The sequence below is a fragment of the Myotis myotis genome, unplaced genomic scaffold (assembly GCF_014108235.1).
Source record: "Myotis myotis isolate mMyoMyo1 unplaced genomic scaffold, mMyoMyo1.p scaffold_m19_p_3, whole genome shotgun sequence".
In the NCBI taxonomy this organism is placed as follows: Eukaryota; Metazoa; Chordata; class Mammalia; order Chiroptera; family Vespertilionidae; genus Myotis; species Myotis myotis.
This window is the reverse complement of record NW_023416335.1, coordinates 10,869,135-10,895,956: the sequence shown is the minus strand read 5'-3', so window position 1 is coordinate 10,895,956 and position 26,822 is coordinate 10,869,135. Positions and strand designations below refer to the sequence as shown.

The following is a 26,822-nucleotide window of genomic DNA, read 5'->3' as shown; positions in this document are numbered from 1 at the left end:
TTAAATGGCCTTCCAGGAAGTCTCAAAAAAAGACTTTAATTTGCATTTCACTGACCAAAACTTAGTCTGTTGACCCAATCTAATTGCAATAAAGCCTGAAAAGTGTAACCTTTATTCTTTGTGCTATTGTGACAAGCTAAAAGTCAGAGTTCTCTTTCTAAGAAAAACTAAAGAGCAGGTAATATATTTATCAGTCTTTCTTAGTCTTACAGTTGTGTTGGGAAAATGGCTTTGAAATGAAATTAAAATGCTCATGAATAAATTATGGAATGCCCATTTAATAAAATAAATGGATTAGATTTCTGGTTCTACAAATACAGCATATCAGTCATAAAAATATTTTAAACATCCTTTTAAATACCCTATTGTACTTACAATGAATTAAGGAAAATTGCCAGGGGCAGAAATAAAGAGGAAACTAATAATAGAACACTGTGAGGTGTAGCTTATTTGGGAGAGTGATGGGTCATCATTATTCATGGAATTCTAGGGACTACGCCTATGTGGGGACAGGAGATAAGACCTTTGGAAGTTAAAACTGAGACCTTTCCTTTCTAAAGCTATAGGACTTATCAAAAGAATGAGCTAGAAAATAATCATCCATCTAGTAAAAGTTGATGACAAAGAAATCTGAAGATGTCTGTCTGAGCTCTAAGTAGGAAAAAAAGACTCTCCTGAGACTGTATAAACATGGTCCCATACTTACTACCTCATATGGATTCAGAGTTAAAACTTGTGTTACCCAAGCTGAGAAAAGCTGATGTTGCTGGAAGAATGAAATGCAAAACTTCTTTGGAAGGAAATGCCCTGAACACTGGCCATATCTAAATTCTATAAATAAGTTATACAAGAGGATAAGTTTATAATCCAAAAGTATAAAATATAAAGTTCTATAAGAAAGAGCCAGCTGATTAGATTCCTAACAACTTAATAATAGAATAATTTGGTTGAGTCTCTAAGTTAAATATATGCAAAAAGATTAAATACACAATGAAAAATAATAAATAGATTATAATAAAGACTCAAATAGCACTAGAAATGTAAAATATGGTCATTGGAGGTTAGAAAGGTTAGGCAGGATATAAGATGTAACTGAAGAGGCAATTAGTAATCTGGAAGGTAATTTTAAGTAAACTACAAAGAATTTAATAGAGGAGATAGCAAATATTAAAGAGAGTTTATGAGAATGGAAAATAGACTGAGATGATCTACAATTTATCTAGCAGGGATTACAGCTAGGAGAATAGAGAGAATGAGAGAAGCAATATTCTAAGAGATAATGAGTTCTTAAAACAAACAAAGACGTTGGGAAATATAAACAGTCCTGATGCAGGATAAATAAAAATTAATCTATATTTAGTTAGATTCTAGTGAAACTAAAATCAAAGATAAAGAGAGAGAGGGCAGATTTCCATAAAGGGATAGCTTTTGGCCTGATTATACATCAGCCATGGGCAAACTACGGCCCACGGGCCGGATTCGGCCCATTTGAAATGAATAAAACTAAAAAAAAAAAGACCGTACCCTTTTATGTAATGATGTTTACTTTGAATTTATATTAGTTCACACAAACACTCCATCCATGCTTTTGTTCCGGCCCTCCGGTCCAGTTTAAGAACCCATTGTGGCCCTCGAGTCAAAAAGTTTGCCCACCCCTGTTATAGATGAATCTATGGCAATGGGTAGAAGTCAGAAGACAGTAGACTATACCTTCAAAATGCTGAGGTAAAATAACTGCCGACATAGATTTCCATACCTAGATAAATTATCATGTAGGAATGAGAACAAAAATTTATTTCCATAAGACTGAGAGAATTTACAAGTCTCAGATCATCATTAAAAGAACTATTAAAGGGTGAATATCAGGAAGAAATGAACATAAAAAGAAAGATGAAATTCAAGAAGTAATGATGAATGAAGAAATTGGAAAAAATGGAGTAATTCTTAAACAGTGGCTATATATTACACCAATATTAGTATTATTATTTTGAAAGGAGTTAAACTAAGGTGGTTCTTAAATATTAAACAATAATAATATACAAGACAGTAGGGCTTGATTAGAGTTAAATGCTATGAGGGAAATAAAAATAAAATTAGATGCCTACTTTATGACATAATCAACTGGATTAGAGTTTTAAATGTGATAAGTGAAACTTTAAGGTATTTAGAAGACTATATATGAAAATAAAATTTTGAACTTAAGAGGGGGAGGATTTTCAAAACAAGACAAGATTTTTAAAAAGCACAATCCAGTATGGTAAATACTGCTACATTTCACTTCATTAAAACAGAATCCTATCTAATAATAGACAAACATGGTAATTAACCGTACCTCCGACATGCTTCCCATTGGCTAATCAGGGTGATATGCAAATTAACTGCCAACCAAGATGGCGGCCGGCAGCCAGGCAGCTGAAGCGAACAGGAGGCTTGCTTGCTCCAGTGATGGAGGAAGCCAAGGTTCCCCGCCTGCCGCCACCGTGCTATGAGCTGCACTCTAAGCAACTATGTTGCAATTATAGACGCTAAACAATTCCCAGAAGCCTGCTTTCAGCCAGCCGGACCTCAGAGCTGGAGTTGCAACAGTGTTTCAATTATAGAAGCTAAACAAAGCTCAGATACCTGCTTTCAGCAGCTGAGGTCTCAGAGCTGGAGCCGAGCCTCAGAGCTAAAGTCGGCTCTCAGCTCCAGTGACAGCCATAGAAGGTAAATAAATCCCAGAATTAAAAAAAAAAAAAGAGAGAGAAAAGGAGAGGTTGGGAGCTTCAGTCACCCGCCAGCCTGAAAATGGTCCTCAGCCCCTCATCCAGACTGGCCAGACACTCCAGTGGGGACCCCCACCCTGAAGGGGGTGTGACCAGCTGCAAACAGCCATCATCCCCTCATCCAGGCTGGCCAGGCACCCAAGCAGGACCCCCACCCTGATCCGGGACACCCTTCAGGGCAAACCAGCCGACCCCAGCCATGCACCAGGCCTCTATCCTATATAGTAAAAGGATAATATGCAAACTGACCCTAACAGCAGAAGGACTGGGAATGACTGGTCACTATGTCACACACTGACCACCAGGGGGCAGATGTTCAATGTCAGGGTGCTCTCACATGGGAGGAGCTCTGCTCAGCCACAAGCCAGGCTGACGGCTGCCAGTAGAGCAGTGGTGGTGGGAGCCTCTCCTGCCTCCGCAGCAGCGCTAAGGATGTCTGACTGAAGTTTAGGCCTGCTCCCCGCTGGCAAGTGGACATCCCCCGAGGGCTGCCGGACTGCCAGAGGGATGTCTGATTGGGCCTAAGCCAGTAGGTGGTCATCCCCTGAGAGATCCCAGACTGCGAGAGGGCACAGGCCGGGCTGAGGGACCCCTCCTCCCCCCCGAGTGCACAAATTTTTGTGCACCGGGCCTCTAGTATCTAATAAAATACAAAGAAGTCTCCGAATGGAAGAAGATAACTTATAGTATACTAGAGGCCCGGTGCATGAAATTTGTGCACTAGGGGTGGGGGTGTCCCTCAGCCCAGCCTGCACCCTCTCCAATCTGGGACATCCCTTTCACAATCCAGGACTGCTGGCTCCCAACCGCTTCTGCCTGACAGCCTGATCTTCTCCTAACCACTCCCCTGCCAGCCTGATCGACACCTAACTGTTCCCCTGCTGGCCTGATCGCCCCCAACTGCCCTCCCCTGCTGGCCTGGTCACTCCCAACTGCCTGCCCCTGCCAGCCCCATCACCCCTAACTGCCCTCCCCTGATGGCCTGATTCCCCACAACTGCCCTCCTCTGCAGGCCATTTTGTGGTGGCCATCTTTGACCACATGGGGGCGGCCATCTTGTGTGTTGGAGTGGTGGTCAATTTGCATACTGGTTACTAATTAGCATATCAGGGCTAAATAGTATATCCCTCTCTTATTGCATTGGAGGGATGGTCAATTTGCATACTGGTTGTGACTAATTAGCATATGGAGGCTAATTAGCATATATCTCTTTTATTATATAGGACTAGAGGCCTGGTGCACAAAAATTTGTGCACTCGGGGGGGGGGGGTGTCCCTCAGCCCAGCCTGTGCCCTCTCACAGTCTGGGACCCCTCAGGGAATGACCACCTGCTGGCTAGGGCCCGCTCCCCGGGGGATTGGGCCTAAGATGGCAATCAGACATCCCTCTGGCAGCCCAGCAGCCCTCGGGGGGTGTCCACTTGCCAGTGGGGAGCAGGCCTAAACTGCAGTCGGACATCCTTAGCGCTGCTGAGGAGGCAGGAGTGGCTCCCACCACCACTGCTCTACTGGCAGCCGTCAGCCTGGCTTGTGGCTGAGCAGAGCTCCTCCCATGTGAGAGCGCCCTGACCACCAGAGGGCAGCTCCTGCATTGAGTGTCTGCCCCCTGGTGATCAGTGTGTGACATAGTGACCAGTCATTCCCAGTCCTTCTGCCGTTAGGGTCAGTTTGCATATTACCTGTTTACTATATAGGATAGAGGCCTGGTGCATGGGTGTAGGCCGGCTGGTTTGCCCTGAAGGGTGTCCCGGATCAGGGTGGGGGTCCCGCTTGGGTGCCTGGCAGCATGGATGAGGGGATGATGGCTGTTTGCAGCTGGTCACACCCCCTTCAGGGTGGGGATCACCACTGGAGTGTCTGGCCAGTCTGGATGAGGGGCTGAGGACCATTTTCAGGCTGGCGGGTGACTGAAGCTCCCAACCTCTCCTTTTTCTCTTTTTTTTTTTTTTTATTCTGGGATTTATTTACCTTCTATGGCTGTCACTGGAGCTGAGAGCCGACTTTAGCTCTGAGGCTCGGCTCCAGCTCTGAGACCTCAGCTGCTGAAAGCAGGTATCTGAGCTTTGTTTAGCTTCTATAATTGAAACACTGTTGCAACTCCAGCTCTGAGGCCTGGCTGGCTGAAAGCAGGTTTCTGGGATTGTTTAGCTTCTATAATTGCAACATTGTTTCTTAGAGTGCAGCTTAGAGGCTGGCAGTGGCTGGTGGGGAACCTTGGCTTCCTCCATCACTGGAGCAAGCAAGCCTCCTGTTCGCTTCAGCTGCCTGGCTGCCGGCCGCCATCTTGGTTGGCAGTTAATTTGCATATCGCCCTGATTAGCCAATGGGAAGCATGTCGGAGGTACGGTTAATTACCATGTTTGTCTATTATTAGATAGGATAGCACTTGCAAGGAATAAATATGCAGAATATATCATGATCTACAAATCAATAAGAAAATAAAACAGTATAACTGAAAAATAAGCAAAGGGTCTATACAGGCAACTCAATAGGAATATATTTAAAAAAACCAGTAAACACATGAGATGTTCAACATCACTAACTATAGGGAAATATGATAACCAGAGTAAAGCACCAATTGTTATTAATTAAATTGGTAAAATTAAAAATACAGTAGTGTTGGCATTGATGTAGAACCACAAAAATTCTTATACTCTGGTGGTAGGGGTACAAATCTTTGGAAAATAAATTGACAATGTGTGTTAAATTGAGCATTCACATACCTCATAACTCCAAAATTCTATCTAGGTATTATATACTCTTGAGAAACTGAACTGTGTTCATAAAGACACATGTTTAACAATACTTTTTCATGTCCCTGGTACCTCCATTTCTCATTCCACAAAAGCTATTCCAAAGTATTGTGTTCCGCTGTAACTGCAGCACACCCCACCTTGCCCTATCTCTGGTAAATGACCTCCATTTTGGATTTGATAGTAAATTAATAATATGTAAAACCTAGATGAGATTTTCAAAGAAGTAATTATAGATTAAAATAAGAGAGGAGGTTCATAGGACACTGTGGGTGAGTGAAACCACCATAGGGCACTGTGTAGATGAGAAGTACCAGCAAAAGTATTGGGAAGGAAATTCCAGGGGAGGAGGACAAAAATCAGGAGTTCTCCCCTCTATCCCTCCACTAAAACTGTCAAGGTCATCGATGAGTTATCAACAGTGTCAGATGCTGTAAGATGAAAACTGAGAATTGACCTTTAGATTTAGAAACAAGGAGGTCATCGGTGACCTTGACAAGCAGTTTTAGTGGAGGGATAGAGGGGGGAACCAGCTGAAGTAGCGACATCAGAGACAGGAAATGTAGGCAGCTCTCTCCAGTAGCTTTGCTGTACAGAGCAGGAAAGAAATGGTGTGAAGAACCCTATCATGTAAGCTACTATTACAGTATAGTGGACACTTGAACATCATAAGTGATCGTTCTCTCCCCCCCCCCCTCCCGCCCCCATTTTACAACTTTCTTTTTCTATTTGATCTCAGCCAGGGACATACTGTTGGCTGGTCGTCAGCTGTATTTCCACATAGATACATTTACTAAGCATCAAAACATTTCACCTAGAGTACTTAGGGATTTTCCCACACTGGGAATTTGATGTTTAACCTTTCGACCACCCAACAAGTAAAACAAATGTTACTCCTTTTATCTTCGTAGAAGCTTTTAAATAAGCCTGAAGCCATTAGAGAAAGCAAGTGTAATACTTCCATGAACATTTTTTTTAGCTAGAGTAAAAAATAGATGTGAATTGAGTCTCATATACATCTCATAGGTTTTTGCCCAGAAAATGTAAAATAAAAATCCACATTTAAGAGATATGTGCTTTGTAATGTTTCATAAAATTTTGGTACAGTTACCAATATCAGGGCATAAAATTCTAAACTTCCTACATATAATCAAGTAAACTTTCTAATCATTCATTTTAAAACATTAATACTGATTTAATTTAATATAAAACATATTTTTAAAAAGAAAGTAATAAGGATGAATAATCTAAACAATTTTGGTTAATACAAATGGTTTTTATTTTTCCTTTTTCCATTCTTCATTTTCATGTCTGTTTCTTGGCTGCTAAGAGGTAATGAATGCATTATACAGTGTTTAGATAATTGATATAATTGTCTCGAGTTACCTCTTTGGGATATTATTAGCTTGTAGGCATCAGTTTCTCTAATTGTCAAGTAGTGAATCCTTTATCTGGCATTTAATCTTGCCTCCCCGGCAAAACCAGACCTTACCACAGAGTAAATTTTCAAATTGCTGACCTGAAGTAACACGACACTATGCCTTGGCAGTGAACCTTTGCTTTCTGTTATTCTTAGGAGGAATAATGATACACTCTGTTGCCGGAAGGCCCTGGTTTCACTACCTTCAGAAGTAACATCTAAGTACAAGTTACAAAGATCTGAGTTTGGAAATTCCAGATAATATAATTGCATTGACACATATTTTTGTTTCCTTTGGAAAGATGAGATAATTTTTAAAGTGTAATTTTTATCATTTCTACCACTTCTTAAGCCACTGCTCTTATGTCAGCATATCCACAAAGTACCTAAAAATGATCCCTACTCAATTTTATGAATAAATTGTGTGTGTTAGTTTACAGGTATGTTTAAAATGTTTATATCCATGAAATTCTCCATTTTTATAGGTAAGGAAACTGAGGTTAAAGAATTAGAATGCAGTTCACAATTTCTCAGTGTAACAAAAAAGATAGAGCTTTCTGGAGCTGGAAAGATTTCCTAAACATTTGTTTAGCATACTTGAAAAGAATGTTAGTAAGTACCATAAAATAATTTCCTAGAATATGTAAAATATAATTTCCTAGAAGGAGTAAAAGAAAAAGACAAATTTAAATTCTCTTCTACCTCTAGAGTTCTGTGATTTCATTTTTCTGTTGTGTTTTCTTACACTTAGAATAAAGATAATTGATGTGCCAACTCTGAAACCCATGCTTGTATAGTTCTCAGTAGCAGTTTTGTGAGATCTTTTTGATATGAAAAATTCCATTTCCTCTATGAAATTTGCCACATATAAAAATATTGCAGTAGTACTTAAACTTAGATGTCTGTATTCTCCTTTTCTCTGAAAATAACACCATAAAAATGTTCACATATCTAGTTAGAATATACCCACATGAAGCCAAGAAATCATAATGAATTACATTTAATAAGATAATATTTGTTGAAATCACACTTATAATTTCATTTTTAAAAGTTTGATGATACTTTATTTTCAGAGTGAATTTTACTTTATTAATGAAAGAAATGAACTTGTTAGAATTTAAACAAGTTTATATATATAACTTTTGGGTAATTTTATATATTATTTGTTACTTAAATTTTAGAGTTTTTAGTTCTTTTATTTGGATATTTTGAGTATAGCAGTCTGTGAACCAAATTTAGTTCAGGATCAGCTGTTTTATAATCGCATATCAAAATTTTAAAGGTCATCACTCCCTTTTTACCTATAGACAGTTCAATTCAGTTTTTGTAAGTTAAACTTTTGGACAATAGTTACTGTTCAGCCTCCCATAGATACTGTGGATAGGTTTGTGAGATGGAGCACAAAACATCTATTTACACTCAACTTCTCTCAATATTCAAGGATGGAGGACCAGAACCAATGTTTTCTTAATCTCACTGATTTTGTTTAGTGAAAAGGTCAGAGTTATCAAAGCGTTTTGCCAAATTTGGAAAAACAAAGCCGGGAGAGTGCAAGTGCAAGCATTACATTTCAAGTGAGTAGTGGCTGTGTTTAAGAATTTGGGAAGAAATACAATAAGCGCAGGATAAAATGTGTGGAAGTGTCAATTTAAGGTGAATCACAGTAGTCTAGTATTTCCTAAAAAATTAATTAAGGTCATTTACAAGTCTTACCTCCCAAGAGGCTACAGATGTGGTTTGTTTTGGAACTGTATCTCTCCAAGTCTTTGTTAAACATACTATATATAATTCTAATGTTTTTCCCCCTAGTCTTTATATTTCATGAGCCCTTGATGTTGTCACCAAAAGTTAGTGTGATAGAAACTGCAAGCTGTTGACCATAATCTCTTCTCTTACCCCATAATAGTTAGAGCTGTGGATGCCGGATTCGTTATCCATTATCCTTTGCACTTAAGTGACTAAATTCTCTTCGATTGACCACTTCTAGGCCTGGCCTATAAAAGCTCCTCACATGAACTTCTTCCATGCTGCCCTGCCCCACCTTGGTTGATAAAGGCAGTCATCATCACCCTGGGTCTCTGAATGAATGTGTGAATCAGCTTCCCGCTCCACCCCACCCCCCTCAAACTGTCCCATCACACCCTGCAGACCTAGCATGTCCTTTTTGGAAATAAACACATTTCTGTTGTGTTTGAGCAATTACATTTGAGGAATTTAGCCCACCCTTTCTAATGTACTAGAGAAAGAAAGGATTATTTGGTGAAGGCCTCGAGTTTTGAGAAGGAAAATAATTGTTTTTTGTTTGTTTATAAAATTTTTTATTCAAGTAGTCACCATACAATGTTATATTAGTTTCAGTTGTACAACCTAGTGACTCAACATTATTATAGGTCTTACAATGTGATCACCACACTAAGTCTAGTAACCATCTGCCACCATGCAAAGTAATCACAATATTATTGACTGTGATCCCCTTCACTTTTTCATCTATCTCCTCACCCATCTTCCCTTTGGCAACCACCAGTTTGTTCTCTGTTTTTGTTTTGTTGTGTTTGTTCATTTGTGTGTTTTTTTAAGATTATACATATAAATGAAATACCTTCTAGGTTGATCCATATTGTCACAAATGGCAGGATTTCATTGTTTTTTGTTGCTGAATGATATCCCATTACATATATTACTAGAGGCCCGATGGATGAAATTCATGCAAGGAGCTCGGCCTTTGCAGCCCCAGCTGTCTCAGCTGGCCCTTGCAGCCCCGGCTTCGTCCAGAAGGTCACTCAGATGGTCGTCAGGACAGTTGCCCTGCTGTTCAGTCTAATTAGCATATTAGCTCTTTATTATATAGGATAATGTGTGTGTGTGTATGTATGTGTGTATGCATGTATCACATCTTTATCCACTCATCTAATGATGGAGGAAAGTGATTGTTTTTTTATAATGGTGAATTAAGTTTGTCAGCTGGACTGATCTGTATTCTCCTGGTATGAGAATTCAGCTGACCACCCACCTGTAAGTTTAACCTCTCCATAGACAGACACTAAGACCAATAGGAGAATATAAGTTTAAGATTAATGGGCAATTGGCCACTTTTGACATTGTTAATGTAACTGATCCTGTGATTTGGCCCCAGTCTTATGGATTCCTGTCTGATACCCCAGTGACTTTATGCCAATATCCAATGTACAACAGCTCTTTCTGAACTCAGGTTCCTCTTGATGTGGTCTATTCCTCTCTTCTTTGAATAATGGATTTAAGCCAATTTTCCTGTTGCTTGAACCTCTGTGTATCCCCCGTATCCTTGGCTGAGGTCTATAGTTTGAGTCTTGTACTTGGTTCAGGATTGAGTTAAATAAATCATATGCTACCTCTTCTATACCTTCCTGTTCTGGCTTCTGTCCATTGCTGCCCTTCCTGAAATTTTCCTTGTAGCCAAAAGAATAACCTACCAAATTTGAGCTTCTTACAAATTATGTTTGTGTTTGCCTTTTTCTCCAACAATAACCAAGGACCTTTTCTATGTTTTAACTCTCAGTCTTCATTCACATTTGAAGTGTGTATTCGCCTCTTCCTGGCTTTCCCTAGTTCATACAATTATAAGATTCTCACCAAGTGCATTTATTCTTGTTATTCCTGTAGTCAAAAGTTAGAAGGACTTATAGATTTCATTCATGTTTTTTTAAAGATATTATAGAAGCAAAAATTACTCTTTATTGTTGAAAAGAATAGGTAATGTCAACCTATAGAAATTAAGAATTTTTCTTAGTGAACATGATTTCTATAGCTTCTGTCAGTCTCTTCCCTATGGTTCACAAATTGTACTTTATCGCTTTGAAAAGGCTTATTTTTTAAGCACATGATATTGAATCTATCTACTAGTATATAAAAGGCTAATATGCAAACTACCCCCTTCGGAGTTTGACCAGGAAACCAGTTTGATCACTCGTTATGTGCCGGAAGCCGGTCCATCCTTGCTGCTTGACACAGTCGCTGCAGGAAAGAAACATCTGCACAGCATATGTTTCAAGGGACCTGGCGTATATAGCATACTGTTCTTAATATGTTTGCTCCCCTTAGCGCTGTGTGTTTTAACCAAGGTCACCTCTCCGAGAAAGATTGTTTCCCCAGGTAGGAATTTTTCCCTGAAGTCAGGGAGGGGATGCCTCTCCTAGAAAGGTTGTTTCCCCAGGTAGGAATTTTTCCCTGAAGTCAGGGAGGGGATGAAACTCCTTAACTAAGTGCCAGGCGGGCAGTTAATCACTACAAACAATCATGCTTAAGCTACATAATCTTTACTCCCTGGAATGGAGATAAGAAACGCCCTAACCTTTGTAATAGAAATTGACAGGATTAAAATCAACTGGGATAAATACGGATGTAACAAGACAATAAACAAGGCAGAACCTCTCTGGAGATCCAGACCAGAACTTGGCTGGAGATCCTGGCTGGAGATCCTGGCTCGGCTGCTGATCAACTGAACGCTGTCTCTGTGTCATTCCTTCTTCGCCGACTCCATCCACACCTTTGGGGACCCCTGGACCTGCTGGGGTTGGACCCCAGCAGTTATGACATGCGCTGACCACCAGGGGGCATCGTGGAACATGGCGGGTGACCAGTGGCGGTGGCAGGGTGCTGAGGGAGAGAGGGAAGGAAGAGGCGGGAGGGGGGGGGAGGGGAGGGAACTTGATCAGCCCTGATTGCTGGCCAGGCATAGGTACCCTACCTGTACATGAATTTCGTGCACCTGGCCTTTAGTTTATAATAGACTTTCATTTTATCAATTAATGTTTTAACAACTACATGGATATAATTCAGGTTTTTTACTTTCAGGTTAACTTTCCCATTCACTTTAGATACATTATACTTACTGATGAGTTTTTATTGGCAATTTGTGATGAAACAAGTATCATTTACTGAGACAGTATATACTATTGAAAGATATTTAGGTTACTTTTATGCTTCAAAAATGAAAATATATAATGGATTTAAGTAAGCAAAAAAGGTATTAAAGTAGATCAGCCAGAGAATATAGGTGTACTTAACCTGCTCCTTATAATATAAGGATTATACCCACATATTCATGCCAGTGTGCTCAAGGTAAATGGCTATGCATACATTTTTTTTAAAGCCTCAGAACATTGATGTGATATAAGATCATTGTCATGTGTAGGTGAGCAAGACTGCCAAGAGGTGGTTCATAAACTGGTTTGAATATAATTTTCCACCTTTATTGATTGATTGTTGGTTTCTGAGTGTTCATAACAGTGATGTTAACACTTCAGAAGGTTTAGATTTATTCAAACTTTGGAAAATTCAAAGGTATATCTGCAGCTTTGAAAGGTCTGAGTTTCTCCTGACATTTGGTAGACTGCTGATCTGATGCTGTCCCCTTCCTCAAAGATTCTAGTATTTCAGGTTAGATCTTCTCAGCTGAACTTCATGGACTGCTGCTCCATATCTGCCTCCTAAAAAACCGTAAAGTTTAACTTGATTAGAACTCTACCACAGTAAAAAAATGTATCAAATTTGTCATTTGTGCTTTTATATCATTAGTTAAGAAAATAGTCTATTCATGAACTATAGGGGACGAAGCATGTAAACTATGGAAAGGTTTGAAATTAGTTAGAAGTGATTAAACCAAGCTTACTTATTGATATTTTTCCCTAAAACAGTTTTTGATAAAGAAGTAATCTTCCAATTGACTATTTTATAATTGATTCATTTGTTTTAAGTAGGCACACTATATTCATTCATTCAACCAAATATCTGTTGAATGAATGAATAAAATCACATTAGTTCATTAGTTGAAATTCATATTGAAACTAATAATAGTCCAAAGTTAATGTAATTAACAGAGTTTTGTCCACTAACTTTTGAGTTTTTCTTTGGGGATTTCTGTTTATGCTTCTACCCCAACACATTTTAATTTTGGTTTGAGGACTCTATTCTGGTAAAAAGGTAAAGAAACAAGAGGACCAAATGATCTCTATGAACAATTCAAACTCTAAACTCGTTTATTTTTGGTGAACAAAGGAGACTCAGTAAACACCCATTCCTAATTTAAGGTAGAAGATAATTATCAAAACCAATAGCAAACATTGTATTTAGTGGCAATTCATTGGAAGCATTCTCTTCAAAACATGGAACAAGATAAGCATGCTTAATATTACTGATGCTATTCAACATCATTTTTAGAGACCTAGACCATTAAGTAGGTGTGGCAATGAAAATGAGATATAAATATTATAAAGGATAAGCTACATATCTGTCACTATTTTGAAAAAACTTATGATTCTCTACTTAGAAAATCCAAGAAGAAAGTTATTAAATTACTGAAGGAATTTAGTAACAATAGTTGGATACAGAGCAAATATACCAAAGTCAGTTGCTTCGCCATGGAACCTTTTTCCAGTGAAACCTTTTATTCCTATTACATTTCAGTTGGTTAGAGGGAGAACAACTGAAGTGTAATAGTAATAAGAGCTTCCATTCCCAAGTCACAATTACACAGAAACAATATAAGATATAAGAGTAAATCTACAATAAATATCTAAAACTTGTGAAGAAAACTGAAAAACTTTACTGAAAGACATAGTTGAAGACCTGAATACATGGACTTCCACATTCCCAATTTGGAAAAATCAAGTCTTCCTAAATTATACCAAAATTCAGTGTCATTCCACAGAAAACAATGTTTTTTTAAAATTTGACACATTGATTTTGAAGTGTACTTTGAAGAAAAAATGCATTTCAATCATCATAAATATTTTGAAAGGATTGACAATAAGATGGCATTTTGCTTTACTAATGTCAAATATATAACCAAAAGCTGTGTTCATTTAAAACATTATAGCCCAGCCAGTGTGGCTTAGTGGTTGAGCATCAGACCCATGAGCCAGGAGGTCACAATTCGATTCCCAGTCAGGGCACATGCTTGGATGGCGGCCTTAATCCCCTGTAGGGTGCGTGCAGGAGGCAGCTGATCAAATGGTTCTCTCTTATCATTGATCTTTCTATGCCTCCTCTCTCTCTGAAATCAATAAAAACATATTTAAAAAACAATAACACTATGACATTTGAGTAGGAAGAGACAAATAAGTAAGTGGAAGAGAATAGAGAACATAAAAACCTACCCAAGTATTGATTTCCTGTTATGCTCTTTATCCCATCCATTCTCCCACCAAGTAAGCCAGATTATCCTACGAGATGATAACTAGACTGATCTAGGATCAGGCGAGTTTAATGGGATTTCATGAGAAAATTGATTTTTACTTTTTACCAGACCCGGTTTCATTTCAGCAGTGCCAGTGTGTGTTATTACACTACTAGAGGCCCGGTGCACGAATTCATGTACGGGTGGGGTCCCGAGGACGCTATTGGCCCTCTGAGCAGGCAGTGGGATGCCCTTACAGGCCCAGGATCTGGATCCCTCCCACTGACATTCGCACTGGTTGTCAGGAGCCACCTGGTGGCCGCTTTTATATCCTTTCTTCCTTGCGGAGTGTCTAGGGAGGGGAAGCTGTCGTGGTACGCAAGGCCAACTTCCAGGAGGCCAGCGGCACTGGTCCATCAGTGCCTGGCCCATTCTCTGGAGATTGGACATGCAGGACTACTGAGGGAGTAAGTGGCTGCTGCCGGGTTGGTGGGTTACTGGGATGGGTCTGTCAGCTGAGCTGCGCTCCCTCTGTGGGAGCGCACTGACCACTAGGGCACAGCTCCTGCATTGAGTATCTGCCCTTCTGGTGGTCAGCGCATGTCATAGCGACTGGTCCACTGTCTGCCCCCTGGTGGTCAGTGCACGTCATAGCGAGTGGTTGAGAAGCCTTAGCATATTATCAGTATATTACACTTTGATTGGTTGAACGGACGACTGGATGACTGGACAACTGGATGACCGGACACTTAGCATATTAGGCTTTTATTATATAGGATCATATGCTTCCCCTTTTAATCTGGGGAACATTTAATTAAGGTGGTGCTAAATTGACTTGTGGTCACTTAATGCTGTTATCAAAAATGATGGTTGCTTTTGCTGAGGCCATAGTGTGTAGAATTTATGCAGTAGAATTTTAATGAAAACCTTTAACTCTACTTGGTAGATTTCTTCTGATACTCATTCTCAGGTAGTTAAAGAATACAAAATTATTCTACAGTTCTGCCCATTTTCTCTTACTTTCTCTTACTATAGGATGGGTTAGAGGCAAACATCACAGGCCATTACTGTAAAATTTTAGGGAAGAAGAGCGTGTTTGAAAAGGTAGTGGGCATGACTGTATGTGAAACATTAGCAGTGGTTCTCAACCCTTCTAATGCCACGACCCTTTAATACAGTTCCTCATGTTGTGGTGACCCCCAGTCATAAAATTATTTTCATTGCTACTTCATAACTGTAATTTTGCTACTGTTATGAATTGTAATGTAAATATCTGATATGCTATATGTATTTTCCAATGGTCACGACCCACAGGTTGAGAACCGCTGCATTAGAGGGAGAACAACAGGATTTGCTAATTGATTGTTAGAAGTGAAGGAGGAGGAGGAGTTGCCTGCATTAGCTCATAGAAGGGGGATCACATTACCAGTTGCAGTGGTCCAGCAGGTTTGGCGTGCTCCGGCACATGATAGACTGAGCCTAAGGAAGGGCAGCTCAGTGAGAAAACAGGCACTTGTGAGCACCAAAAGTCATAGATCAAGCCCATAGTAGGCCATAGCAAACATAGAAGATATAGGCAAAAATTGTGGTTCAGGATGTTAGACTGAGGCATGGCTTCAGATGCTGGTGCAAAAACAGCTTCACAGGGAGAGGTCCTCTAGGAAATTCACTGGAGAAGAGGTGTCTGGGGCCACGGAGGCCTAAGGAAAGGGCCAGCAAGCAGAAGCAGGAATGTAATTTGTGGTCACAGACGAGATTGGGCTTCCTGCCCTGGGATATAAGTGTAAAAGGGGACTTAGGATAGTAGACTGATCCCTGAGGAGTGTTCAGGGAGATTACTGCCCATTCTTGATACTGAGTTGTTCATTGTCTCACTTCTCACCCTTGGCAAAGCAAAAATAATTTCCTAATTCTTATGGCTTACCTGAGCATTGTTATTAATATACTGCTGAGCTACTTGCCTCTGGTACCAGGTTGCTTTATCTCTCTGAAGCACTATTTTAAGAATCTCCCTAAAGCCATTTGTTTTCTGTCAGATTAAGTTCCAGTGCTTTACTCTAGAACTCAGAGATTATTGTCAATTTACCTATCTTTTTCTATGAATGCAAATCCTATGCTCCAGGAAGATTATTGCTACAAACATTTACTATGAAGTAGCATACACTTATTAAAAATGACCTACTGAACTATTTAGTGACTTGGGAAAATGGCCCTGAACTATAATAATAGAAGTGTAATATGGTAATTAGACCAGATAGCCAAATGACCTTCCAGATGACCTTCCAGACAAAACTGGGGCTGTGAGGGCTGAGGCAAGCTGCCGCAGCTTCGAGGGCCAAGCCCCCTTGCATGAATTTCATGCATCGGGCCTCTTGTATAGTAATAAGTTAAGAAGATCAGATTGCTGAACAGTATAGTATAATCCTTTTTTTTTTTTTTAATATATATTTTATTGATTTTTTACAGAGAGGAAGGGAGAGGGATAGAGAGCTAGAAACATCGATGAGAGAGAAACATCGATCAGCTGCCTCCTGCACACCCCACACTGGGGATGTGACCACACCCAAGGCACATGCCTCCGACTGGAATCGAACCTGGGACCCTTCAGTCCGCAGGCTGATGCTCTATCCACTGAGCCAAATCAGTCAGGGCAGTATAATCCCTTTTTTTTTTTTTTTTTGCCAAAAAAGAAAACAAAAAATTTATATCTATAAATTTCTGAAGTTCTGTCTTCTAAATTATATACAATAATTATCTCACTTTTATAATCAGGAATATAATCCTTCTGTTAAAAAATTAATTTGTTATAGTTAGTTCAGAGAGAAAATAAAAAACAGTGGACAATTATTTATATACAGGGTAAAGACAGCAAATTAAGGAAAACAGAAGAGACTTCCTTCTCCTGCTACGCACACTTCTTCTAATTCTGTTCATCTTAACCCTAGAGAGAATTCAGAATGACTCTTGGTAGTAACTGTACTATAGTGATCTAGAGTTAGCAACTTTAGATGGTGTTACCACTAAATGGTGTCTTTAGTGGTAGTCATGAACACCCTATCAGGGTTTCACTTTTTAAAGAAAACTAATAACTACAATGAATAACTTTCTAATTAAATAAATATGCCTATATTAAGAGTGCATAGTAGGCATTCTACCTTTAGAATAGTGATTTTCAACCTATGTGCTACAAGAATTTTTAAAACATGCAATATCTGACCTCTTTTCCCTTAGATTGTCACATGAAAAAAATGATGACAGCTCAACAATAGCCATCTGGTGTGAATGAATCAAAATTATACCTTTTTTTTTGTCAGATTGGCAAAAAATATATTTTTTGGTGTGCCACAGATTTTAGTAACTAGTTTGTGTGTACCATGAGATGAAAAAAGTTGAAAATCTCTGCTCTAGAGAAACCTCTAGCTCAGAAATTTAATGTTCTTTAAGACTAAAACTGAAGAAATAAATTACACGTCCTTCAAAGTTCCAGTTTAAAATCTTCAGGCTGTTAATAACATTCATTGTAGAATCTTTGAAGTATTAATTCATTGTACTTATGTGGACAGTCTATAATAATAAAAGGGTAACATGCTAATTAGACCAGACATCATTCCAGACGTCCTTCCTGACAAAGTCAGGGCTGCAGGGAAGCCAGCCCGGATCCTGGGTGCCTGCGGGCAGCCCGAGGAGGGAAGCCAGCCCAGGTCCGGGGGTCCACAGGCGGCCGAGGAGGGAAGCCAGCCCAGTCCTGGCAGCCTGCGTGCGGCCAGAGGAGGGAAGCCTGGTCCTGGGTGCTGGAGGGAAGCCGGTGCCAGCAGCCCAGGGAAGGAAGGCCTACTCTTGCATGAGTTTTCATGCATTGGGCCTCTATTTAATTTATAAAATGATTCAGTTCTTCAAAAGACAATATTTTCAAATTTTCATTTACTCTGTTAATTCACTTTTAGCACAATTAAAAGCATTTACAATCTAAAAGGAGATGTTATTTCACATAGTTGAAACTTTTTTACTTTCTTTAGATAGCAATTGGCAGAACAGACATTGAAGACTTAGACCTCTATGCTACATCTCGGGAAAGGCGGTTTCGTTTGTTTGCCTCTATAGAATGTGAAGGGCAGTTATTCATGACTCCGTATGATTTTATTTTGGCTGTTACAACAGATGAGCCCAAACGTAAGTATATTTTTAAAAATACCTTAATAATTTTATAAGATTGTTTAATCTCTAGTGTGGAGCAGTATAAGTTTTTCAGAACAACTAACCAAGTAATGTATTTAGAAGACATTATGCTATACAGTGTTACCAGACTAATAGTTCTTACAAACTCTTATTGGTATCTCTTCTCTTTTTCAGAATTTTTCAGTTGTTCCCTTTCTCAGTACATTAAGCTTAAACACCACCTTCACTCTTAAAATGCTTTATAACTTCATATTCTTTAAACTTATATTCTGCCTAGTCAATTTTTACATCCAGCCTAAACAGAGTAATTCAGAGGACTGGCTTTGAAGTTAGACCTGGGCAAGAATTCTGCCTATATCTTTTATATTTGTCATGGCTCCTGCAGTATAAGTATAGGCTGATTGTTTTTCACCTTTCCATGTGCTGGGCAGTGGCTCTCAAACTTTTTGGCAATATATACATTTTTGCAGACTTCTTTAATATCTGACTTAATAAAGGATAGTTGGATTCTCATATCTGCTTTTGTATTCAGTATGTTGCAATATGTTGTTTTTCATGAAGTATGTGAGCAAAATCTGCCTCACAGATATAAAAGTAGCAAAAGTATATTGAAATTAGACTGACTAGTGTTTAAACTTTGGCATTCATTTAGTAGCTTTGAGAACTTGGTTAACGTATTCAATCTTCTGTTTCCTCGTTTAAAAAGCTAAAAATAAAAATAGCCTTGTGAGGTTTTTTGAGGATTAAATATATCAGTTGTACTTAGTGTAATACCTGACACACAATAATCCTATATAATAAAAGCGTAATATGCAAATCGACCAAAAGGTGGAACAACCGGTCGGCGGGGGGGCAGGGCCAGCAAGCAGGCAGCACCAGGCCAGACAAGGCACGTGCAAGTGGGCAGAGAGAGGGGCCGGCGATGGGCGGGTCGGCGACCAGCGATGGCAGAGGGGTGATTGGGGGGGACGGGGACGGCCACTCGTTGGCTGGTGCCGTCCCCTGATCAGCCCTCTGGTCGCCTCCCACAGAGGGAGGCCAGGCTTAGGCCCCCTCCGGGCCTCTAGTTGCTTAATAAATGTTAGTAGATATTATCATCATCATTATCGCTTGAATTTGTAACCATGATTTAAACACTTTTTTAAAATATATTTTACTGATTTTTTACAGAGAAGAAGGAAGAGGGATAGAGAACTAGAAACATTGATGAGAGAGAAACATTGATCAGCTGCCTCCCACACACCTCCTCCTGGGGATGTGCCCGCAACCAAGGTATATGCCCTTGACCAGAATTGAACCTGGGACCTTTCAGTCTGCAGGCCAACGCTCTATCCACTGAGCCAAACTGGTTAGGCTAAACATTTTTTTATATATAATTTTATGGTGATATCAATAGGAAGAAAAAGGTATCCTATGTAAACATTTGCTCAATAATTATAGTACAAAGTAAATATCAATTGAGGTATACATCTGATTGTTGTTGATTATAACTTTGTGTTTGAAATTGAGAAAATTTCTTATTTTATCTACTTAAATGGAACCTAAAAGGTGAATGTCCCTTCTAGAACTAAAATAAGTAATTATTTTTCTCATATAGCTTCAAATATTATTTTAATTTTAGTTTTAAAAGATGTATTATTAAAAAATTAGACATACATAAAAATACTAAAAATACAATGAATATCAACCTATAGCTTTAAGAAATAAAATATATCCAATAGAATTGAAGTCCCTTTTCATCCAAGTTATATATATATATAGTAACTACATATTAAATAAGGAGTTTAGAAAATCAGAAAATCCTTTGAAGAACAATCTTAATAGCTCTTTAGTCTTTATAAGAAAAAGCTAATAATATTGGACATGGTGACATATCCGGCAGAATGAATATGTCTTTTGTGAATAATTTACCCTGGAGATCTCATAAACCCTACAAAACTCAAGAGTGTTTCTAACTTCCTCTTTTGATAAATAGCTTCTGAACATTACATCAGAGCATGTGCATGTACTTTTGTGCCATTTATTTTTCTTCTTTTTTTTGTTATATTTCAAAAGCAACAGAGTATTAACATTGTTCTGCTTATTATGAAAAGGAGGATGTCTTTTAAAGTGAATGCATATAGTATCATAATTAAGGTTAACTGCTGAATTCAACTTTATAGGCCTATGATTTTAATCACTTGATTATATGTTTGTATAAACTATCTTGAGTAAAGAAAGGATTTTGTTTCTACATAGAGAAGAAATCTATCTGCCTAAAAATCAGATTGCTAAATTTTAAAACATACTTCTTTGTATTTTAAGATGATGTATTGACTAAGAAAAAGAAAAAGAAAGTTATGTAGCAAAAAAAAAAAAGCCTTTCTTATAATCTTGAATTTGATTTATTGTTTACATTAACTATGGTTAATTATATAGAAATAACAACATCGCCATGTAGGGATATTATTGGTTGTCATTATTGTAATGTAGTTAGGATACTTAATATTTACCAGTTCCTAATTAAGCTGTTTAATAGGAATTAATCCCATATAAACATGAGGTTAGTCATTAGATATTCACAGTGTTTAAATCTGAGCAAAGGAAACAGCAGTATGACTCACATTTATTTCAATATTATAAGATTCATAGTTTTTGATATCTTCAGGAGTGTGAAGAGGAATCAGAAAAAGAAAGTGATCACTGGTATTTTATTCAACTACTAGAGGCTCAGTACACGAATTTGTGCACCAGTGGGGTCCCTCAGCCTGGCCTGCGGGATTGGTCCAAAACTGGTTCGCCAACATCCCCCAAGGGGTCTTGGATTGTGAGAAGGCACAGGCCAGGTTGAGGGACCCCACTGGTGCACGCTCGGGGCTGGGGAGGGACACGGGAGGTTGGCCAGCCACAGAGGGACTGTGGAGGGCTCCAGGGCATGTCTGGCCCATCTCACTCAGTCCCTATCAGCCGGACCTCAGCAGCAAGCTAACCTACTGGTCAGAGCATCTGCCCCCTGGTGGTCAGTGCACGTCATAGTGAGCAATTGATTAGCCTTAGCATATCATTAGCATATTACAGTTTGATTGGTTGAACAGCCAACCAGATACCTTAGCATATTATGCTTTTATTATATAGGATAATATTTTTAGCGGAGAAGAATGGAAAACAGGATGAGACTCCCTACCTCACATTACTTGCTCTCTCCTTCATCTCTTTTACCTTTGTCCCTATCCTTCCCACTCACCCTAGAGAGACCTGACCTTTTAATTATAATCAGCGATAGTAACATAGTAGACAGCATGGGTAATGCCTTAAAATTATAGTTTATGTTAATATTTTATATTCTATGAATATTTAATACCATTATTTGTGTTTTTAAGACCATAGGATGTTTAACATTAAGTTAACTTATTTTATAAATCTAGAAATGCACAAAGTTAGATAATAATTATGGAAAACGTGTTTCCTATTCAAATTATTTATTATAGTTTATAGTACATGAAACAAAAAAACATACCATAAATAAAATACCTTGGATCCAAATCTTGAGAAACATTGCCTTTTAGATATAAAGCTGGGTTTTAGGAGTTATGGTTGTTGATAGTTACTGAATTTAGATCTATATGACATTAAGTATTATCTAATTCTTATATATTTGTTTATTATAGTTGCTAAAACATGGAAGTCACTTTCCAAACCGGTAAGTTAAAGCTCTTGGTATACATACACATTCATTCATTCAGTCTCTCTCTCTCTCTCTCTCTCTCTCTCTCTCTCTCTCTCTCTCTCTCTCTCACACACACACACACACACACACACACTCACTCACTCTCTTTCTCTCTCTCTCTCTCTCTCTCTCTCTCACACACACACACACATACAATTTGGTATATATATTTTCTAGAAATTAAATCACATCCAGGAACCATTTGAAGATGTGGATCAGTGGTAACTCTCATGTGTGAATGTAAGTTGGCATACCCACTTTGGAAAAACAGTTTGGCAGTATCTACTAAAACTAAAGATCCACATATTCTATACCTAGCAGTTCTACTCCTGGGCTTAAGTTCTACAACTGTGCATGCATATATACCTAGTAAGCTTACACTTGAATATGCCCTATGATCCAATAATTTCACACCAGTGTATGTATCCAGAAAAACTTCCATATATGCAGGAAAGATTGATAGGAATGGCCATAGATTGTTCATGTTGGCCAACAAGACTGTGATACAATATCAACAGTAGAATTGACAAATGAGTTTTGATATAGTCATACAGTGAATACTATATTAACAGTGAAAACAAATGAACTATAGCAATGCTTTTACTAGCTGAATCTCAGAAACCATGACAAAGTAAGCAATTCAAAAATACATAAAGTATAATTCCATTTGTATAAGTTTCAAAACTGGGGAAATGAAACCATACTGTAAAGGATACATTCATAGGTGGGAAAATACCTACCTGAGGAATGATAAACTTAAAATTAAAGACAATATTTATCTCTGGGAGAGATGGAGGGAATATTATAAGTGAGGGATGCTGAGAGGCTACTTTGAAATTTTAGAAATATTTTCTGTAAAGTTAGATATAATGCAAATATGTGTCCTGTCACAACTACTACTTACTGACTACAGGTGTAAGCTAATGCAGTGCGTTACTTTGCTAAGGCTGCCATAACAAATACCACAGTCTGGGTGGCTTAAACAACAGAAATTTATTTTCTCATAGTTCAGGAGGTTGGAAGTTTAAGATCAAGATGTTGGCAGGCTTGTTTTCTCTTGAGGCCTCTCTCCTTGGCGTGTAGATGGCCATCTCCCTCTGCCGTCTTCACATCTTTCCTCCTTGTGTGCCTGTGCTAATCCCTGCTTATAGGGGACCAGTCACATTGCATTAGAGCCCGCCGTAATGACCTCATTTAATCATGTTTACTCCTCTTTAAAGGTTCATCTCCAAACACGATCATATTCTGAAGTGATGACAGTTAGGACTTCAGATGTGAATCTGAGGTAGACACAACTTAGCCTATAACTTATCGTATGACCAAAAAAAAAGGCTTTAAGGATTGGAACTGTAGCAAACAATATTATTGAGAGAAACATATAAAAATGCATAGATTTCAAATTTATTCAAATTTAGTACAAGTTTAATAAGGTTGCTGCTGCATGTAACATTCTTGAACCAAAGTGAATAAAATATTTCTGCACCAGCAATAGCAACTGTATTATCAAATAAGACACATTTTACCGTAGCAAGAAAAACTGTTAGATACTTAGTGTACCTGACAGAGGTACAGATGGATATATATATAAATAAATGTATTGGGGTGAGATTGGTTAGTAAGGTTATATAGGTTTCACGTGTATGTTTCTGTGATACGTGATTGTATATTGCATTGTGTGCCCATCACCCAAAGTCAGATCAACTTTTGTCACCATATACTTGCCCCCTTTACCCTTTACTACTCCCTACACCTCCTTCCCTCTGGTAACCATCATACTGTTGTCTGTGTCTATGAGTTTAAGTTTTATATCCCACATATGAGTGAAATCATATGGTTCTTAGCTTCTTCTGACAGACTGACTTTGCTTAGCATAATTTTCTCAAGATCTATGCATGTTGTTGCAAATAGCAGTATTTCATCTTTTCTTATGGCTGAGTTGTATTCCATTATGTGTATGTACCACATCTTCTTTATCCAATCCTCTATTGAAGGACACTTGGGTTGTTTCCATGTCTTGGCCACTGTGAATAATGCTGCAATGAGCATGGGGGTGCATATATCTTTACGAATAAAAGTTTTCAAAAATTTTAGGGTAGATACCCAGAATAGGGATTGCTGGGTCATATGGTAATAACTCTCTTCTTAATTTTTTGAGGAACCTCCATACTTTTTTCCATAGTGGCTATACCAGTTTACATTCCCACCACCAGTGAATGAGGGTCCTTTTCTCCACAACCTTTCAACACTAGTTATTACTTGTATTGTTGATAATAGCCATTCTAACAGGTGTGAGGTGGTATTCCATTGTAGTTTTGATTTGCATTTTCCTAATAGCTGGTGAAGTTGAGCATATTTTCATTTATCTGTTGGCCATTTATATGTCTTCTTAGGAGAAGTCTTTGTTCAGGTCCTCTGCCCATTTATAAATTGGATTGTTTGTTTTTATTTTGTTGAGTTGTATGAGTTGTTTATATATTTTAGGTTTTAAACCCTTGTCATGGCTGTTGTTTGCAGATCATCTCCGATTTGGATGGTTGGCTTTTTGCTTTGTTGTCACTTTCTTTTGCTCTACAGAAGCTTTTTAGTTCAATATAGTCCCATTCATTTACTTTTGCCTTTACTTACTAATTTTCATGTAATGTATGTATATTAACTGTATAATAAGACAAAATTATACTCATTTAAGAAAATTATATGAATCCTTTAAAAGGCAACTATAATTCTAGGTAACTGAGTTCAATCCATCAAGTATTTATTTTGTTCCTATTTGCAATGCTGCAATATAATTCTGACACTAACTACCCGGAGTTATTGTCAGACTCAACAGGTTTAAGGACCCAGCCCCCAATAAGACTGCCTTCATTTCAGATGCCAGCTGCAAACTCAAGGTTCCCAGGCCACCCATACTTCTGACCAATTGGCTACAAGTCCATGCAGTTCCCACAACTCACCTTAAGTTCAGTAATTTGCTAGTCTGCCTCATTAGGACTGTGGAATCTTCTACACTTAAAATTACAGTTTATAATTATTATAAGGGACACAAATAAGGACCAGCCAAATGGTGATCACATAGGGCAAGGTATGGGAGGGCCTCAAACACAGAACTGCTGTGCCCTCTCCCCATAGTCTCAGGTATGTCACCCTCATGTCACATCAGTGTATTCATCAACCTGAAAGCTACACTGAGCTTGGGAGTTTCATTGCATAAGTATGATTGATTGGATCATTGGCCACATGATTAAACTCAGTCTCCAGTCCCTCTCCCTCCCCCTCAGAGGTTGCCTAGCTTAAAGCCCCAACGCTCTAATCATATGGTTGTTCTTTCTGGTGATCAGCATCTTAGCCTAAACTCAGGTGTGACGCATGGATATAGAGTCTCCCTCCCAGGAATCTGGGACAAAGGCATCAACTTCTTTATTATACAACACTACTACATATAAGAGACTAAGATAGGTACCAGAGAGGGGAGAGAGATTCCCAGCCTGAACGGAAAATAGATTTTAATAAAATTTAATAGTGTTTAAATTTAACAGAAGACAAAAAATGAGTGTGTCCGTTGGATGATCTATATCAGAAGAAATTAAATTATTACTAAAATAAACTGCTTAAAGTCAGTCAGGATCTACCAGTCATTTACTAGTTGTGTGATCTCGGGTGAGTTACTTGTGTTTTTTAAGACTCAGTAAAATACACAAAATGAGGATTGTCTTTTAAAATTAAATGAGATCTTGTAATAGCCCCATTGAGGGCACTCAGTGACAGGTAGCTATGCTTTTGTGGTCTTAAACGCTGGCCAAATACATGGAAACAGTTAAAATGAAAGAGAAGTTAATATATAATAGAGATGATAAAAAAAGTAAGTGTAGAAAATGCATTTAAAATGTTTTTAAATCTCTTGCTCTAACAAAAATATTTGTTTAGTGTTGTGTAAACAGTAAATACCCCAGCTTTTCATCATTATTCATACCTGAGTTTTTACCTCTCTGCCATTGCTACCAATTACCTGCAGTGCAGAGACCACACCATGAAGGAAAGGAAAGCCAGGATTCACAGGTGGACTTCAGAGAGTCCCTAAAGCCCCTAAAAATACCTCTCCTGTCTTTGGCATCCAGGGATTTCTAATTTGCATGCTAGCCCCACTTTGTAATGAAAAGGATGATTTCTAAATGTCACAGAACATTTTCAGGTAAAATTACATCAGGAAGGGTTTGTCTAAAGTGCTTCTAAACTCAAATATGCATAAAAGTCTCCTGGGCATCGTGTTGAAAACACAGATTCTGGTTCAGCAGGCCTGAGAGGGAACTGAGCGTCTGCATCTCTAACAACCCCCCGTAATGCTTGGGCTACTGGACTTTGAGGAGCAAGAATCAGACCTAGAAACAGAAGTGGTTTCTAGTGTTTTCTTCAGTGTGTTATTTAGCAGACTAATTTTTAAATTTCAAATTATTTCAAGTTATCTCTACAAATCCTTTAATAATTTTTCTTCACATTTAACCAAACTATATTTTCACTTAGTTGTTTTCAACACAGTATATAAATACATTTAAAATTGTTTTAGTATATAAAGAGTAATTCAAATGTTTAAATTTTCCAAAATAGTTTTCCCCCCACCAGCTGTGATAGTTTGATTTTAAAAAAACAAACAAACAAACAAAAACCAATTGAAGTCTGTGTTCTTTAATGACTAAGGTAAAATTAGAAAAAAATTGAAAGTGTACACAATAATTTAATGTCCTTGTCCCGTAACTTCATCTAATGTCATAATTCTTTGAGTCACTATTAAAATATTCTTCATTCCTTCCTGATATAAACCTTTGTCCATTTACTTCTACCACAAAGCCCCCTAAATA

At 38.4% G+C, this 26,822-nt stretch overlaps 1 protein-coding gene across 4 annotated transcripts in view; it reads left to right on the top strand.

Annotated features, from left to right (window-relative positions):
• The window catches only part of MICU3 (mitochondrial calcium uptake family member 3), a 75,965-nt gene that overhangs the window by 10,505 nt on the left and 38,638 nt on the right, over positions 1-26,822 (top strand). For all 4 annotated transcript variants that reach the window (XM_036300062.1, XM_036300060.1, XM_036300061.1 and 1 more), the window contains exons 2-3: positions 18,107-18,260; positions 21,914-21,945. In XM_036300062.1, the coding sequence (XP_036155955.1) occupies positions 18,107-18,260; positions 21,914-21,945 (186 nt within the window). The remainder of the gene's footprint in view (positions 1-18,106; positions 18,261-21,913; positions 21,946-26,822) is intronic.